Source organism: Pteropus vampyrus, unplaced genomic scaffold, assembly GCF_000151845.1.
Source record: "Pteropus vampyrus isolate Shadow unplaced genomic scaffold, Pvam_2.0 Scaffold461, whole genome shotgun sequence".
NCBI lineage: Eukaryota > Metazoa > Chordata > Mammalia > Chiroptera > Pteropodidae > Pteropus > Pteropus vampyrus.
This window is the reverse complement of record NW_011889242.1, coordinates 2,583,920-2,597,805: the sequence shown is the minus strand read 5'-3', so window position 1 is coordinate 2,597,805 and position 13,886 is coordinate 2,583,920. Positions and strand designations below refer to the sequence as shown.

General features: G+C 52.9%; 1 protein-coding gene across 3 annotated transcripts in view; it reads left to right on the top strand.

The window, feature by feature from the left end:
• The window catches only part of KCNIP3 (potassium voltage-gated channel interacting protein 3), a 37,998-nt gene extending 24,455 nt beyond the window's left edge, over window positions 1–13,543 (top strand). The window contains exons 3-9 of one of the 3 annotated variants that reach the window (XM_011382014.2): window positions 3,618–3,742; window positions 4,243–4,312; window positions 4,562–4,632; window positions 9,625–9,732; window positions 10,314–10,418; window positions 11,062–11,124; window positions 11,681–13,543. In XM_011382014.2, coding sequence (XP_011380316.1) covers window positions 3,618–3,742; window positions 4,243–4,312; window positions 4,562–4,632; window positions 9,625–9,732; window positions 10,314–10,418; window positions 11,062–11,124; window positions 11,681–11,728 — 590 coding nt within the window. In that variant the 3' untranslated portion in view covers window positions 11,729–13,543. Of the gene's footprint in view, window positions 1–3,617; window positions 3,743–4,242; window positions 4,313–4,561; window positions 5,673–5,936; window positions 6,181–9,624; window positions 9,733–10,313; window positions 10,419–11,061; window positions 11,125–11,680 lie in introns of those variants that run through there. The other 2 variants (XM_023524322.1, XR_002777549.1) reach the window with 2 other exon arrangements.
• The last annotated feature ends 343 nt before the right edge of the window (window positions 13,544–13,886 follow it).

Genomic DNA, 13,886 nt, shown 5'->3' with positions numbered 1-13,886 from the left:
AGCATATAGATTATGTGCGTGTTTTGTTATATTTATTTATGCCCAAGTATTTCATTTGTGGAGAGAGTGATTGTAAATAGCATTGTTTTTTAAATTTTCCAAGTATACATTGCTGGTCTGTAGAAATGTAACTGATTTTGTGTGTTGACTTTGTATCCTGTGACCTTGCTAAACTCACTTATTAGAGGATTTTTTGTATAGTCTTTGGGATTATCTGCATAGATAACCATACCATCTGTGAATAGGGCTAGTTTGGTGTTTTGTTTTGTTTTGTTTTTTCCAGTCTAATCTTAACACTTTTCCTTTCTCTTGTCCGTTTTTTACACAAACTTTTTATTTAAAAATAATTTTGAAAAGTTGCATAGTACCAAGACTCCATTCAGATTTATTATTATTGTCATAATAAATTATTATTGTATGATAATAAACTTTATAAGAAAAGGATCTAATCCAGGATCACACATGATACCTGCTTGTTGTATCTCTTTAGCCTTCTTTGATCAGGAATAGTTTCTCTGTGTTCCCTTGACTTTCATGACCTTCATGTTTAAAAATGTTATTGGCTAACAGTTTTGTAGAATATCCTTCCATTGGTGTCTTCCTTCCTTTTTTTTTTCTCTCCCCCTTTTTGCACCAGCTAGGACTTTCAGCATGATGTTTAATAGGAGAGGAGAGAGCAGATATTCTTGCACATTCTCAGTCTTAGGGGAAGGACCTTCAGTCTGTTACCAGTAGGTATGACATTAACTGTAGATTTTTTGTAGATGTCTTTTATCAGGGTGAGGAAGCTCCCTTGCATTCCTCATTTACTGAGCTTTTTTTAAAATCATGAATGAACATGGAGTCTTGTTAAATACTTTTTCTACATCATTGATGTGACCACGTTTTTCTTTTTTAGATTGTTGATATGGTGGATTATGTTGGTTTATTCTCAAATGCTGGATTAGCCTTGCATTCCTGGAAAAAAAAAAAACATTTTGTGTGGTGTAGTCTTCTTTTTGTACATCAGTGGACTCAATCTGCGAATGTTTTGTTGAGAATTTTTGCATTTATGTTCATGCGGAATATTGGTTAGGCATATTTGGGTTATCTCTCATCTTGGGTGAATTTAGGTAGTTTATGAGTTTTAAGGAATTGGGCTGTTTTATCAAAGTTCTTGAATTTGTATACAGATACTTGTTCATATATTCCTTTTATCCTTTTAATATCTGGAGAGTCTACACTTATTTCCCCCATTTATTCCTGATATTGCCAGTTTTTGTCCTTTTCATTCTTGTTAGAGTTTTATCAATTTTATTGATGTTTTCAGAGTACCGTCTTTTGATTTCATTGATGGTCTCTAAATTGTTTTGTTTTGTTTCTGATTTCATTGATTTCTGTTCTTATCTCTTCCTGTTTCCTTCCTTCTGCTTACATTGGGTTTATTTTACTCTTCTATTTCTCTCTAGGTGGAAGCTTATATTATTTATTTAAAACCTTTTCTCTTTTCAAAAATAGGCATTTAATGCATTAAATGTTTCTCTAAGTACTAATCTAGCTGAATCTCAAAAATTTTGATGTTATCTTTTCAAATGCATTCAGCTCAAAGATTTCTGTTAGCTTTCTCTTCTTTTCCTGCCAATCTTGAGTTTTATATGATATCATTTCCCTTCATCCTAAAGTACTTCCTTTCACATTTCTTGTAGTACATTTCTGCTGGCAACAAGTTCGCTAGCATTCATTTATCTGAAAATGCCTTTATTTCACCCTCCTTTTTAAAAGGATATTATTGCTGGCTATAGAATTCTAGGTTAACGGATTTTTTTTTTCCTTTCTCAAACTCAAAGTGTTGTTCCACTGTCTCTTGATCTACATAATTTCTTGTGAGAAGTCAAGTGCCCTTCTTATGTTGGATCCCCCTCTCACTGGCTGCTTTTAAGACTGACTCTTCATCTTTGGTTTTCATAAGTCTGACCGTGCTGTTCCTGTGTGTGGTTTTCATTTTATTTTTTTCTCCATGAGGTTCACTGAGTTCCTTGGAATTGTGTGCTGATGTGTACCTCTAATCCACTGCATGGTTCTCCCTGGTGTGCATCCCCTATATCCTCCCCCATCCCGCTTTTGACAGATCCCCGGGCTGCCCCCCAGCTCCCCCATCAAAAATACTGTTGCCATGAGTATTCTTATGCAGTTCCCCTTAGCTAGGTGAGATTCTATTTAGGATGTTAGAATCCAGGGTGGAATTGCCGGCTTGCAAAGTTTGCCTATGTTAAACTTGACAGAGGATTGCCAGGTGTCCGTACAGTGATGAGAATGATCTAGAAAGGAGGGAAGAAAGGTGGTGAGGAGAGAGGGAAGGGTGGAGAGAATTGCCAGAGCCTCATGCTTGAGTAGGTGAGAGGGGCCGGGCGGGGACCCACTGCATAAGTGGAGGACTTAGCCAGGAACAGGGACAGTTCATCACCAGATTGGGAGAAAAAGTAGAGGTCTGGGCCAGACACAGGTGGACATGGTGGCAGGAAGTTGGGTAAATTTTCTTCTGTGGCTTCTACTTTCTCAGTGATATAGGAAGTACTCGGAGGGTCAGGATGGCAATTTAAAGAGAGGATGGTGTGAAATTGCTGTCTTGAAGACTGGGGGGTATGTGACCAAGGCAGCAGAGCTTGGCAGCTGGGCAGTTTGCAGGCCGCTCTTGGCTAGTGAGAGTGGGCAGTGATCACGGCAGAGGCCGTGCCCAGCTCTGTGCTGGGCTCCTCGGGCATGGGGTGGGCAGGGCAGGGTTTCTGCAGATCATCTCCATCCTCAGGGTGCCAGAGGAGGCTGGGGTGGTGACAATGCAGTGGGAACCATGCTTCCCTTCTTGGTGGAAAGGTCTGTGATTATGTGACCAGCTGCTCAGCAGGTGTAAGCACTGAGTGCTGCCATCTGTAGCTCTAGTTTGTATTATAAAAGTGATGGATGCCCTACCAAAAGAAATTAGGAAAAGGTTAAAAAAAAAAAACATAAAAAGGTAAAGATCACCTGGACCCCACACTATCCTAGCCACCCCCATCCCCGCCAAGGCTAACATTTGAATGCGCTGTTATCAAAAGAAGGGCCAGTCTCTGCCTGATGGGCACTTGAGGGCTGACCTCTTTTCGGTATGAGTAATCCCCCAAATGCAGCCAAGCAGCAACACATTGGGCTGGTTGGGCCAAGAGGGGAGCCCTCCCATTCCTGGCAGAAGACAGGGAGGGATGCATGAAGGAGGCGGCCAGGAATTGGGTCTCGAAGGTTGAGGGTCTGTTGAGCCATCTCACTGTCTTTTACCACCGCCCCCTACGCCCGGCAACCCCTTGTTTAGTGTCTCTCCAGGACAAGGCCGGCTCCTAGTCCCTGTCCCCCCACATGTGGCTGACACCGTGGGCACACTCCAGGCAATGAGTGGGGGCCCGTACTGTGCAAGGAGCGAGAGGCAGGGCGGCCTGGGCATGCAGCTCCACTGTAGCCCCCATCTGTTCAGCCCACAGCCTGTGTGACCGCACATGCAGTCATACAGAGAGAGCCCTCCACCCCCGACGCCAGCCCATGGCCTGGCGCCCACCCTGCAGCAAGCTGGAGGAGCGGGTACATGTCCTCCTGGTCTGTGTTCTCTCCAGACAGCAGCGACAGTGAGCTGGAGCTGTCCACAGTGCGTCACCAGCCAGAGGGGCTGGAGCAGCTGCAGGCACAGACTAAGTTCACCAAGAAGGAGCTGCAGTCCCTCTACAGGGGTTTCAAGAACGTGAGTGACCCCACTCCTGGGAGGGATACGGACCCCCAGACTGCTGTCCCTGGCTCTGGAAAGGGGGACTGCGGCCCACCCAGACCCCTGTCCCTAGCTCTGGGAAGGGGGACCCTAGTCCCCAGACCCCTGTCCCTGGGTCCAGGAAGGGGAACCGTGGCCCAGGCAGACCTTCTTAGAGACTTTTCCATGCACAGCGAATACCACAGGGGCCTCGGTGGGGCTCACGATTTGTGGGAGAGCTGTTTTGGGGTGACCGAGCCCCAGCATCAGTGTTCTGACTGCCCATGCTTCTTTGTGTGTCTCTGCTGACACAGAGTAGGGGTGTATGGAGGGACCCTACTGGCCTGAAGGGATCTGCCTCCCCTGCTCCACCACCAGGCTCTCCTGGGGGTTTGGAGTAGGCAATACCCGGGGCAGCAGGCATACCCCAGAAGGAGAATCAGGGTGCAGGGCGGAGGTGGCCAAGGTGGCTTTAAGGGGGTAGCTTTCTGTTGCAGGAGTGTCCCTCGGGCCTGGTGGATGAAGACACCTTCAAACTCATTTACGCACAGTTCTTCCCTCAGGGAGGTGAGTCCGAGGCCAACACCCCACCCCCTCAAAGCCCCACTGCGTCTCTGTGGCTGTTTTGTAGAAGATGGGCATCCTTTTTACAAGGAGGGGACCCTTATCTCCACCACTAGCTTTCTGGAAGCCTAGTGTTACCTCTGTCCCATTGGAAGTGGGGACCCAGCTGAACCTGCCCCCCAGGCAGGGCTGCCTGGGGTGGGGGCTTGGCTTCCAAGCAGCCCCAAAACACCCGCTCTTCATTTCCCCCAGATGCCACCACCTACGCGCACTTCCTCTTCAACGCCTTCGATGCTGATGGGAATGGGGCCATCCACTTTGAGGTAGGTCCCTGCCGTCCCTGCAGCCTGCCCTGGTGCCACGTCTTCCGGCTATCCAGAGGGGCAGACGTGATCCTAGAGGACATGGCCCAGCGTATCCCCCGGGGAATGAGTGGACTGTGCTTGGCTGGCCCAGGCCTAACCAATGTCACTGGAATTTGGTTTTGTTCATCAGTTACCCTATTCCCAGCCTTGTCTTCCATTCCAGCCCCGCTGAGCCCAGGGAGCCACCGAGGCACCCTAAGGTGGTTGCCACCCAGCGTGAATATGCATTTAGAAAGGGGGCAAGGCCTCACTCCGGGGTCTGTGCTGACGGTGGGTTTTGGGCACCCAGCAACCAAATTCACCCCCTTGCCAGAAAACAGAGCACCCAGCTCAAGCAGGCTCCCACCGTCCCAGCCAGACACTGAGTGAGCCTCCCACGAAGGCCCCCCAGCTCTATGTGGGTGGCTGTAGGTCCCACCCAGGCCCAGCCACCGGATCATTTGAAGGAGGCCCCTCTGTGGAGCCCCTAAAAATAGCAGCAGGTGAAAAGCTGAAACCTCTTTTAGGAAGAAAGCTCTGCTGAGAGCCAGGCATGATCAATAACCACTTGGTACAAGAGCCAAGGGCGGTGACAGGAAAGCCACAGGGCCAGCAGGCTGTTCAGAAAGCCCCTGGACCAGCCTGGGGGATAATAATATCTCAATCATTCGGCCTAACACTGCTCTATTCCTTTTACGGCTGCCAGCCCAGCCGGCAGCACACTGACACTCACTGAGGCCGCCACCCTGCTCTCCGGCTCACTGACCACAGGGCCCCACCCTGTCCGGCCATGCTCTTAGGGCTTGTGCACATGTGAATATGCAGTGTTTTCATCTTTATTCTCAGTGACACCTGCATGTCGTAAAAATCCAATTAGTACACAGGAGTAAACAGGGAAAACGCATTGTCCCCCGGCCCCTCCCCTGTGACCAGTTCCTGCAGATCCTTCAGGAGGCACCTGAGGCGTCCAGGAGTGAAGTGCGGGGAGGACCTGAGTGTGACGGACCCACCAGGGCATTGTGGGTGGTCTCTCTTGTTCTGAAATTGGAGGATCAAAGGGCTCAGCAGGGACCTGGCGTGCGACAGGTGGCTGGAAGGTCTAGGTCACCTCCTGTGGGCATCTCTTTCGCTCCTCCAGGAGGGGTCTTAGATGGTCCCTATAACTGCCCCTCTAAGGTGGTTGGTGATGGGTCTTTGGGGGTGCTATCAGTGGCTGAGTTTGGGGCGCTGGTGCTGCAACCCCTCCGTTTGGTGCATCCTGGGCCACCCGCGCTTCTCTGCAGGTGCAGTTATAGGGACCATCCAAGCAGCAGCCCCCTTCCCATTGCTTACGGCTGGGAAGGACCCCGACAGGATGGGGGCAACACTCGGCCCCTGGGCCTCAGGCTCAGCAAGCTCTGAAGACAGAAGCTCAAGTGGCTGATGGGTATTTACAGTGACTCCAGTCCTGCATCTCCTTGAGAGACAAGACACGTGTTAATGGAAGTTTATTGTGTTGGTAAAATGTGGTCACTTCCCTGCCTTCATCCAAAGGCTTCCAGGAAGTAAACTGGCAAACCCAGCAAAGCTCAGCACAGCCGCGCCGCTCTGCAGCTCCCCCTGAGTGCTCTGGGACATGCCCACCAGAGGGAGCCTGTGCAGGCCTCTGACTGGGACACAGACCACCTGAGTGTGACTTCAACAAGCAGAGAGAAGGCCTGCAACTGTGTCACAGCTTCTGCTCCCACCCTCTGCTGAGTCCTGCTCTGAGCTCCACCTGTGCCCCTCGTGAGCACCCTGCGGTGTTTTAGCCTGGAAACCAAGACCTCTCCATGTCACAGCATAACTGCAGGAGCCCCTCACCTTTGCTGGACTCTCCCCAGGGTCAGCCACAAAGCAGAGCTGTGGATGTGATGGGCCCTGTACACTTCAGAGCTAAGAGCAGAGTCAAATACAACCAGCAATAGTCGCACATGCCATTGTGCTCCCTGGGGCTGAAAACTAGCGAGCTGGCTGGACTTGGGGTCCTCTGTGTTTCTTTGAGGATAGGCCAATGGCCTTGCAGGGCACATTCCCACCCACCTCTCCCTAGGCGCCGTCACTGCTATACCACACACATGCTCAGAGACACTGGAAGGGGACATTCCTCAGTCGTGGCTGAGCATGAGAGCTTCCACTCAGCAGCCCCTCCCCTAGCCTACACGGAAGGGGGTCCTTGCGGGACTCCATGGCTCTACCTCCCACGGGGAAAGCGTGCCAGTCCCCAGGGAACAGGGAGTGATGTGACCTGAGATGCTCTGACGTCCACTGCTGAGTAAATCGTGCGGGGGTGATCTCTGCCTCGACTTGGGCATGCAGGAAGTATCACATGGTTTCTCCTTGAAGACACGCTTGCATTCGCTTCACTTGTTACACCCATGCCTTTGAGAGACCCATGGATTCCAGGGTGTGCCTTGGAAAACAGCGCTTAACCACCCACACACACCCGAGGAGGCAACCGCCGTCCCGTTTTAGCCAGTTGTCACTCTTTGTCTCCCCATCTCCCAGCAGCGAGCCTCTACTTCTCCTCCTGGCTGTCCAGTCTCAGATGCAATGGTGAGGACTGGGGCCTCTCATACATAAGTTTTTCCCATCCTCTGGCTTCCAACAGAGCTACAGGATGCAGAGTGGACAAGGACTCTCGATCACCCCAAGCATGTGAATCTGAGCCCCGCTGAGCTTTGATGACACTCCCCTCCCTGCACACATTTTGATTCTGCCTGCCGTTGACAGTTGTCTTGAGTTTTCATTTTCCTCGGGCGGGTCTGTGACCTCATCAGTCACTCACCCTTCCCCAGTTGTCTGGACCGGCACCCCCCTGATGATGCTTCCCCAGCTTCATCCTCCATTGGGACTGAGCACCACCTGTGGAACTCTTCGTCTCTCTCCTGTGTTGCATCTCCTGGTTCAGGACTCCTGTCACCTCCCTCTTTCTTGCTTTACTCTCTGTTTTCAGGGGCACAGCTGCCAGCAGCTTCCTGGGAAACAGAGAGTATGTGGGAGGTGACTTTCGAGGCTTTGGACATCTGGGAATGTCTTCACTCTGTTCTCTCTCTTGCTTGACGTGTTGGTGGGAGGCGGTGCTCCTTCAGGATGGTGGCCATCATGCCACTGGCTTCCTGCCCCTCGTGTTGCTATCAAAGGCAAAGCCTGCTGATCCCTGGCACTGTGTGCGGGACTTGATTCTGTGTTTCTCTTTGCTTTTACTTTTTCTCTCTGGAAGCTTGTATGATCCTCTCTTTGCACCCAGGTTTTGGAAATGTCATTATGATACATGCCTGCAGGTGACACAGTGGGCTGTTTGCAGGCGCTGTGGCTGACACTGATGACTCAGCAGACCCTGGACACACACACGCAGCCTTCCATTCTAGGAAGGCTTCTCTTCTCGACTCGCTTCCCTCCATGTCCTCCATTCTTCTTGGCACTCCTGCTGTCAAGTGGGGGGTCCCTCCAGAGCGGGCCTCTTCACCCCCCTTTCTTGTTCTTGATTATTCCCATTTTATAGCTTCCTATTCTTATTTTAGAGATGTCAGATTTCCAATCTCTGAATCTAACCATTTGTGTTGCTTCAATTTTCCCCCTGGAATAATTTTGTTTCTTCCAGATTGTTTTCCTCTGTTGCCCTTAGTCTTTCTCTTGCATGGCACAAGCTTCCTCAGACTCAGAAAGTGTAACGTTTGAGCTAGGACTAAGCCTTGTGGTGTGTGGCCCCATCCCTCTGCGGTCTGCCACCCTCCACCCGGTTCTGAGACAGGCCTTCTCTGTTCCCCTTCTTTCTGAATAGCCTGGAGGATCCTGCAGGGCAGGGGGCTCAACCCACCAGCCTTCGGGAAGTGGAGGGAAAGACTTGCATCACACCAGCTGTTGTAACACAACAGCTGACATTTCCATATGGAAGCCACTGGAACATCTCTGTCTTGTCACATTAGTATCAGCTACCGTCAGAGGTTTGTCCTGACCCCAGAACTGAGCTCTGTTAGCTTAGCTTCTGAAGCTGGATGTTTTGAAGCACCCTAACATCAGTATCAGCCAACCATGCCATCTCTGCCACACGTGCACATGCACACATGCTCACACTCACACACACATGCACACTCACATATGCATGCACACTTACACATGAACTCATGCACACACATGAACATATGCACACCCACACATACATACACATTTACACATACAACACTCGTGAGCACATGTGCAATCATGTACATGTGTGCATGAATGCATGCTCACACACGCATGTGCTCACACGGACATTCATCACATGTGTGAACGTGCACACATGCATAGTTACATGTGTGCACTCATGTGCACACATGATCACACATGCACACTCACACTTGAATGCATGCTCGCACATACATACCCTCACAATGCACTTATGCGCTCACATGTACATGTGCACACACATGCATTCATCACACGTGTGCACACACACACTAACATGCACTCATGCACATGCACACACAATGCACTAATCATACGTGCGGAAATGCACACTCACACACGCATACAGTCACATATGTATTCTCTTGTGCACACACGATCACATGCACACACTCGCATGCGCACACACGCTCACACATGCATGCCATCATACATGCACATGCGTGCACAACACACATGCACCTATCACATGTGCTCGTCACGCATGTGCACATGTACCCACTCGTGTGCATGCATGTTCACATGTGTGCACTCGTATGTGTGTGCATGCTCACACATGCATGCCCTCACACATGCAAAGACACATGCATGTGCACACACATGCACATGTGCACGCTCTCACACATATACACACACATGCACACTGCCGACCTGATGGACACTCTCTCCCCACTCTGTATTGGAAACTCTAGAGCTGTGAATTCAGTGGAAGCATCACAGGGGACTGAAAATAAAATCTGGATGTCAAATTGTCACCCCGCACCCTCTCTCCCTCCCTCTCAGGACTTCGTGGTTGGCCTCTCCATCCTCCTGCGAGGAACGGTCCAGGAGAAGCTCAAATGGGCTTTTAACCTCTATGACATTAACAAGGACGGCTATATCACCAGAGAGGTACGGGTGGCTGGATGTGGCCGGTCTGCTGCTGCCTGGGCTGTCCTGCACTCCTTTTCTTCCCAGAGACAAGGCAGAGGACAGCCATCAAGGGGTTCTCTCTGTCCTGGTCTCCTAGGTGTGGGGAGTAGGGTCTATGTGTCCCGCACACATTTTAATCCAGTTCAACAAGTGTCTTCGTGTCATCCCTGCCTATGGGAGGGCCTGGGGGACACACAGGTGGAGAAGCTGAGGGGGGGGCTAGCCTTGGCTCCCACCAATCGAGGGGCAGTATGGTCTCTTAAGGCATGTGGGGACCCCCACCCCAAGGGGCCACAGTTGAGATTTTTGGCCCAAACATATTTTGTATATGAAAGAGTGGCCACAGTTTCACATTTGGGAGACTGAACTTAAAAATCTATCTCCAGCTTTTCTTGGACATCCAGAAGCTGGCACTGGGCAGAGCGGATGGGGGCCCCTCGCACTCACTCAGAGCTGTTCTGGAGGGATCCTCTGCCCTTTGATGCAGCCCCCTTCCCTTGGGCCCTCGCACTCCCTGCTCCTTGCAGCCAGACCCATGCCTGCCCATCCGCCCCCTCCAGGAGATGCTGGCCATCATGAAGTCCATTTATGACATGATGGGCCGGCACACCTACCCCCTCTTGAGGGAGGATGCGCCGCTGGAGCACGTGGAGAGGTTCTTCCAGGTGAGCGCCCCACCTGGGTATGCAGGACGGGCAGCAGAGGAGGAAGGAGCTCCTGCTTCCAGCAACCCTAGACAAGCCCCTCCCCTCTCTGGGCCCCACTCCCGAAGGCTCCCAGAAGCGGTTAAACTGGCATCTCCCCCCTGGCTGGTTGTCAGGACCCCGAGGAACGAATTAAAACACCATCCCACTTCCCAATCCGCTGAATCTGTCTCTGGGAGGGCTGACACCCAGGCCACTGTTCTGGTACCTTCAGAAGCTCCCCCAGCCCCTCCCCCAGAAACTGTCTGTGAGAAGGGTGGGTTGGGGTGACCCCACTGTGTCTATGGGACATGTGGCCCTCTTATGCCTCAGTTGCTCCATCTGCCCTGGCTGCCTGTCAGGGTGCATTCTAGGAAGTACCCCAAGAGGCATGGGAAGCAGCTAGGGATGGGAAGCAGCTAGGGTGGGGGAGCAGACTGGGGAGAGGTCATCTGTGGGGTAGGAGGTGGCTGAGGAAGGCACTTTATGTGGCCGGGATACAGGGTAGGGGACAGAGGGAACAGGTTGACCTGAGGGAGCCCGCCCACTGCTATGTGCACAGGCTTGGGGCAGGGGCTGTTTCTGGTGAGACACAGACACACTGAGGGCATGGCTTGGGTTACAGAAAATGGACCGGAATCAGGACGGAGTGGTGACTATTGATGAGTTCCTGGAGACCTGCCAGAAGGTAGGTGGCATCAAAGGTTGAGAACACCCAGTGTCCTGCCCCTGCCAGTCCCAGGCCTTTCCCACTCACTCCTGCCAGCCACAGCCCACTTGAGTGCACTGTCCCTCAGCCCTGCCCTTGCATGCCTGGAGTTGGAGGGGCAGACATGGGGCCAACGGAAGGGCGATGAGGTCCTATGGCCCTCAGGTAGGGTCACACGGGGGGGACAAGCACCTGGAGCCTCCCAGCTCTGCTGATTCTCCTCTGCAAAGCACCCTTCGGGGTGGGGGGACACCGGGCCTTGGCCACCTGCCTCACTCCCAGAGCAGCCTTTCAGTTGGTGCTGGCCTCGATCTGGGTGTCCAGCCTGGAGGCCTGTTTGGCAGTGAGCCAGCTACTCCCAGATGAGCTGTGGTTGAGCACGGGGCAAAGACGGACTGTGCCTGGCTGGCTCCCCCAACCAGGGACACAGACAGAGGGGTCCCTGGCAATAATCTGCTTGAGGTGGCCAATGGTAGGCCTACTGCACCCTGGCCATTCAGGGTCTGACCAGACCGTTCATCCACTCCCCATGCAGGACGAGAATATCATGAGCTCCATGCAGCTGTTCGAGAACGTCATCTAGGACCCATGAGGGGTCCCGCGTGGGCCTTGCCACCACAGCCCCCAAAAGAACCTCAGTCCTGTGAGGAGCAGCCTCTACGAGAAACTTTTTTCTAATACATTTGCAAAAAGTGAACAATTTGCTCCAGATACACATGCACACGCATGCACATGCGCACACACGCACATACACACATGCCGTTCCTATGGGCTAGCAGAGGGGGCAGAGGTCAGGGAGAGGCTGCAGCTGGCTGGGATCTGGGTCCAGGTGACATGAGCCACACACCCCCAGCCAGCCCTGTCCCAGGCTGGTGGGGGAGGCTGCCTCTGGGGTGGGCAGCTGGAGGAGCCGTGACTACAGCCGCTGGGTGTGAGCAGAAAGCGTTTAGCTCCCCTGCAGAGAGTGGGGTCCAGTCTCCAGAGCTAAAGCCCCTCCTGTGTGAGCCTACACGCCCTGCCCTCCTACCACCCTCAGTTCCCAGCACCATGGGCCAGGCTGGGGTTGCTCTGGCCTCCTTGTCCCCCTGGCCACAACCTGCCCACTAACCACATTGCCACTGGGCCCCCTTCTCCCTCCACCCCAGGAAGGGGGCCCTTCAGGCCCAGGGCCAGGTTTCCTGGTGGTGAATGTGAGGGGGACTGTCTGCCCAGGTGTGGCTCAGTGGGGATACAGTAGCAGGGCTGCCCCCACCCCTCAGTCTCCAGACTGTTTGCCCTAAGGTCATTGTATGTCATTATAGGTCATCGTAGGTCATCATAAGTCCCAAGAAGAGGAAACGTGGCTCAGGGATTGGCAGCCAGGGAGCCCAGGTGGCCAGCAGGCTTGGGAAGGGCTTCTCCTCCCTCTGTGCCCTCGGCCTCTGTCTCCCTTGGCCGAGCAGTTTGGCTGAGCCTCCTTCCTGGTCAGGGTCCTGCAGCAGTGTGGCTACTCCTCCACACGGGCTCACCCCAACCCCATACAAAAAGCACAAGCACCCCAGCAGCTCCGGTGGAGCCCACAAGGGGAGCTGAGGACACTGCTTCTCCGAGACAAGGCCCTCCTGGTGGCCGAGGCCTGGATGCCAACAGCCCTGATACAGGTGACCCAGGGAAGGAACCTGGGGGTCCATTCTGTGCTTTAGAGCAGTGGGGGCTCAAAGCCTATCCCCAGCCCAGGTCACCAACACTCAAAAGCACAAACTCTGGGATGCTGCTTGGCTGGGTTCTGCCCTAGGGATGGGGCAATTTCCACCTGAGGCCAGTGGCAGGTTCACAGGGACCTCCAGAAGACAGAATGGCAGCACGGGCCCTTCTGAGGGACACTTCCATCCATACATTCCATTGGCTGCCACCCTGTCTCTGCTCAGGCCTGGCCCCAGGGTGGGCAGGGCTCTGTGAGGGAGGACAAAATGGCAGAGGCTGTGGAGACTGGCCTGGTTCGGCCACGAGGTCCCTTTGGCACCCACACACAGGTGATCCTCCCCTTGGAGTTGCACTGACACCCCATCTCTAGTCTGATGGGGGGTCCCTCTCCTCTCCTTCAGGAGAGCATCAGCTTCCCCTGGCTCAGGGATCATGTCCCCCCACCCAGCCTGGCCCTCCCAGCTGGTGTAGCTCTGCTTCTCAGGGGCCAAAACCACAGGAGGGTATCACCACCATGCCCCTGCCCCCTTGGTCTCAGCCAGCCTGGCTGCATGTCCAGCCAGGAGGGGCCTGTCCCCTACGCTGGGATGTGGACTGGCCGCATGTCTGCATGGCAGAAGTGTCTCCCTTGGGCATGGCCTGGAAGGGAGGTTCCTGTTCTCAGAGCCCACCAATATTCAGTCCTGCATATTTTAATAAAATGAACTTGACAAAGGAGAGGGACTCTCATTGGCTCTGTCCTGACTCTGGACTTCGGCCCTGCCCCTCCCTCCCTGCTGTTTACCACAACTCCTGCCCAATGCTGTGCTGGTAAATGTTCCACTATCCCCATATTGTAGCATTTGCCAGATTCCACACTCGATTTCCAGCTCTTGGCATGATGTCACCGAAAGCAGAGTTGTATACAGTTGGGAGCCCTTACCAGAAAAGCCAGCCCTGTAGCCTCCACACAGAGCCTGCTGGGTGGAGTGCCTTCTGGAAGTGCCATTTGTATTTTGTCCTCAGATCATTTTTCTTTACCAGCTCCAGAAAGTGATTTCTGCATGTCCCCCTTGGCT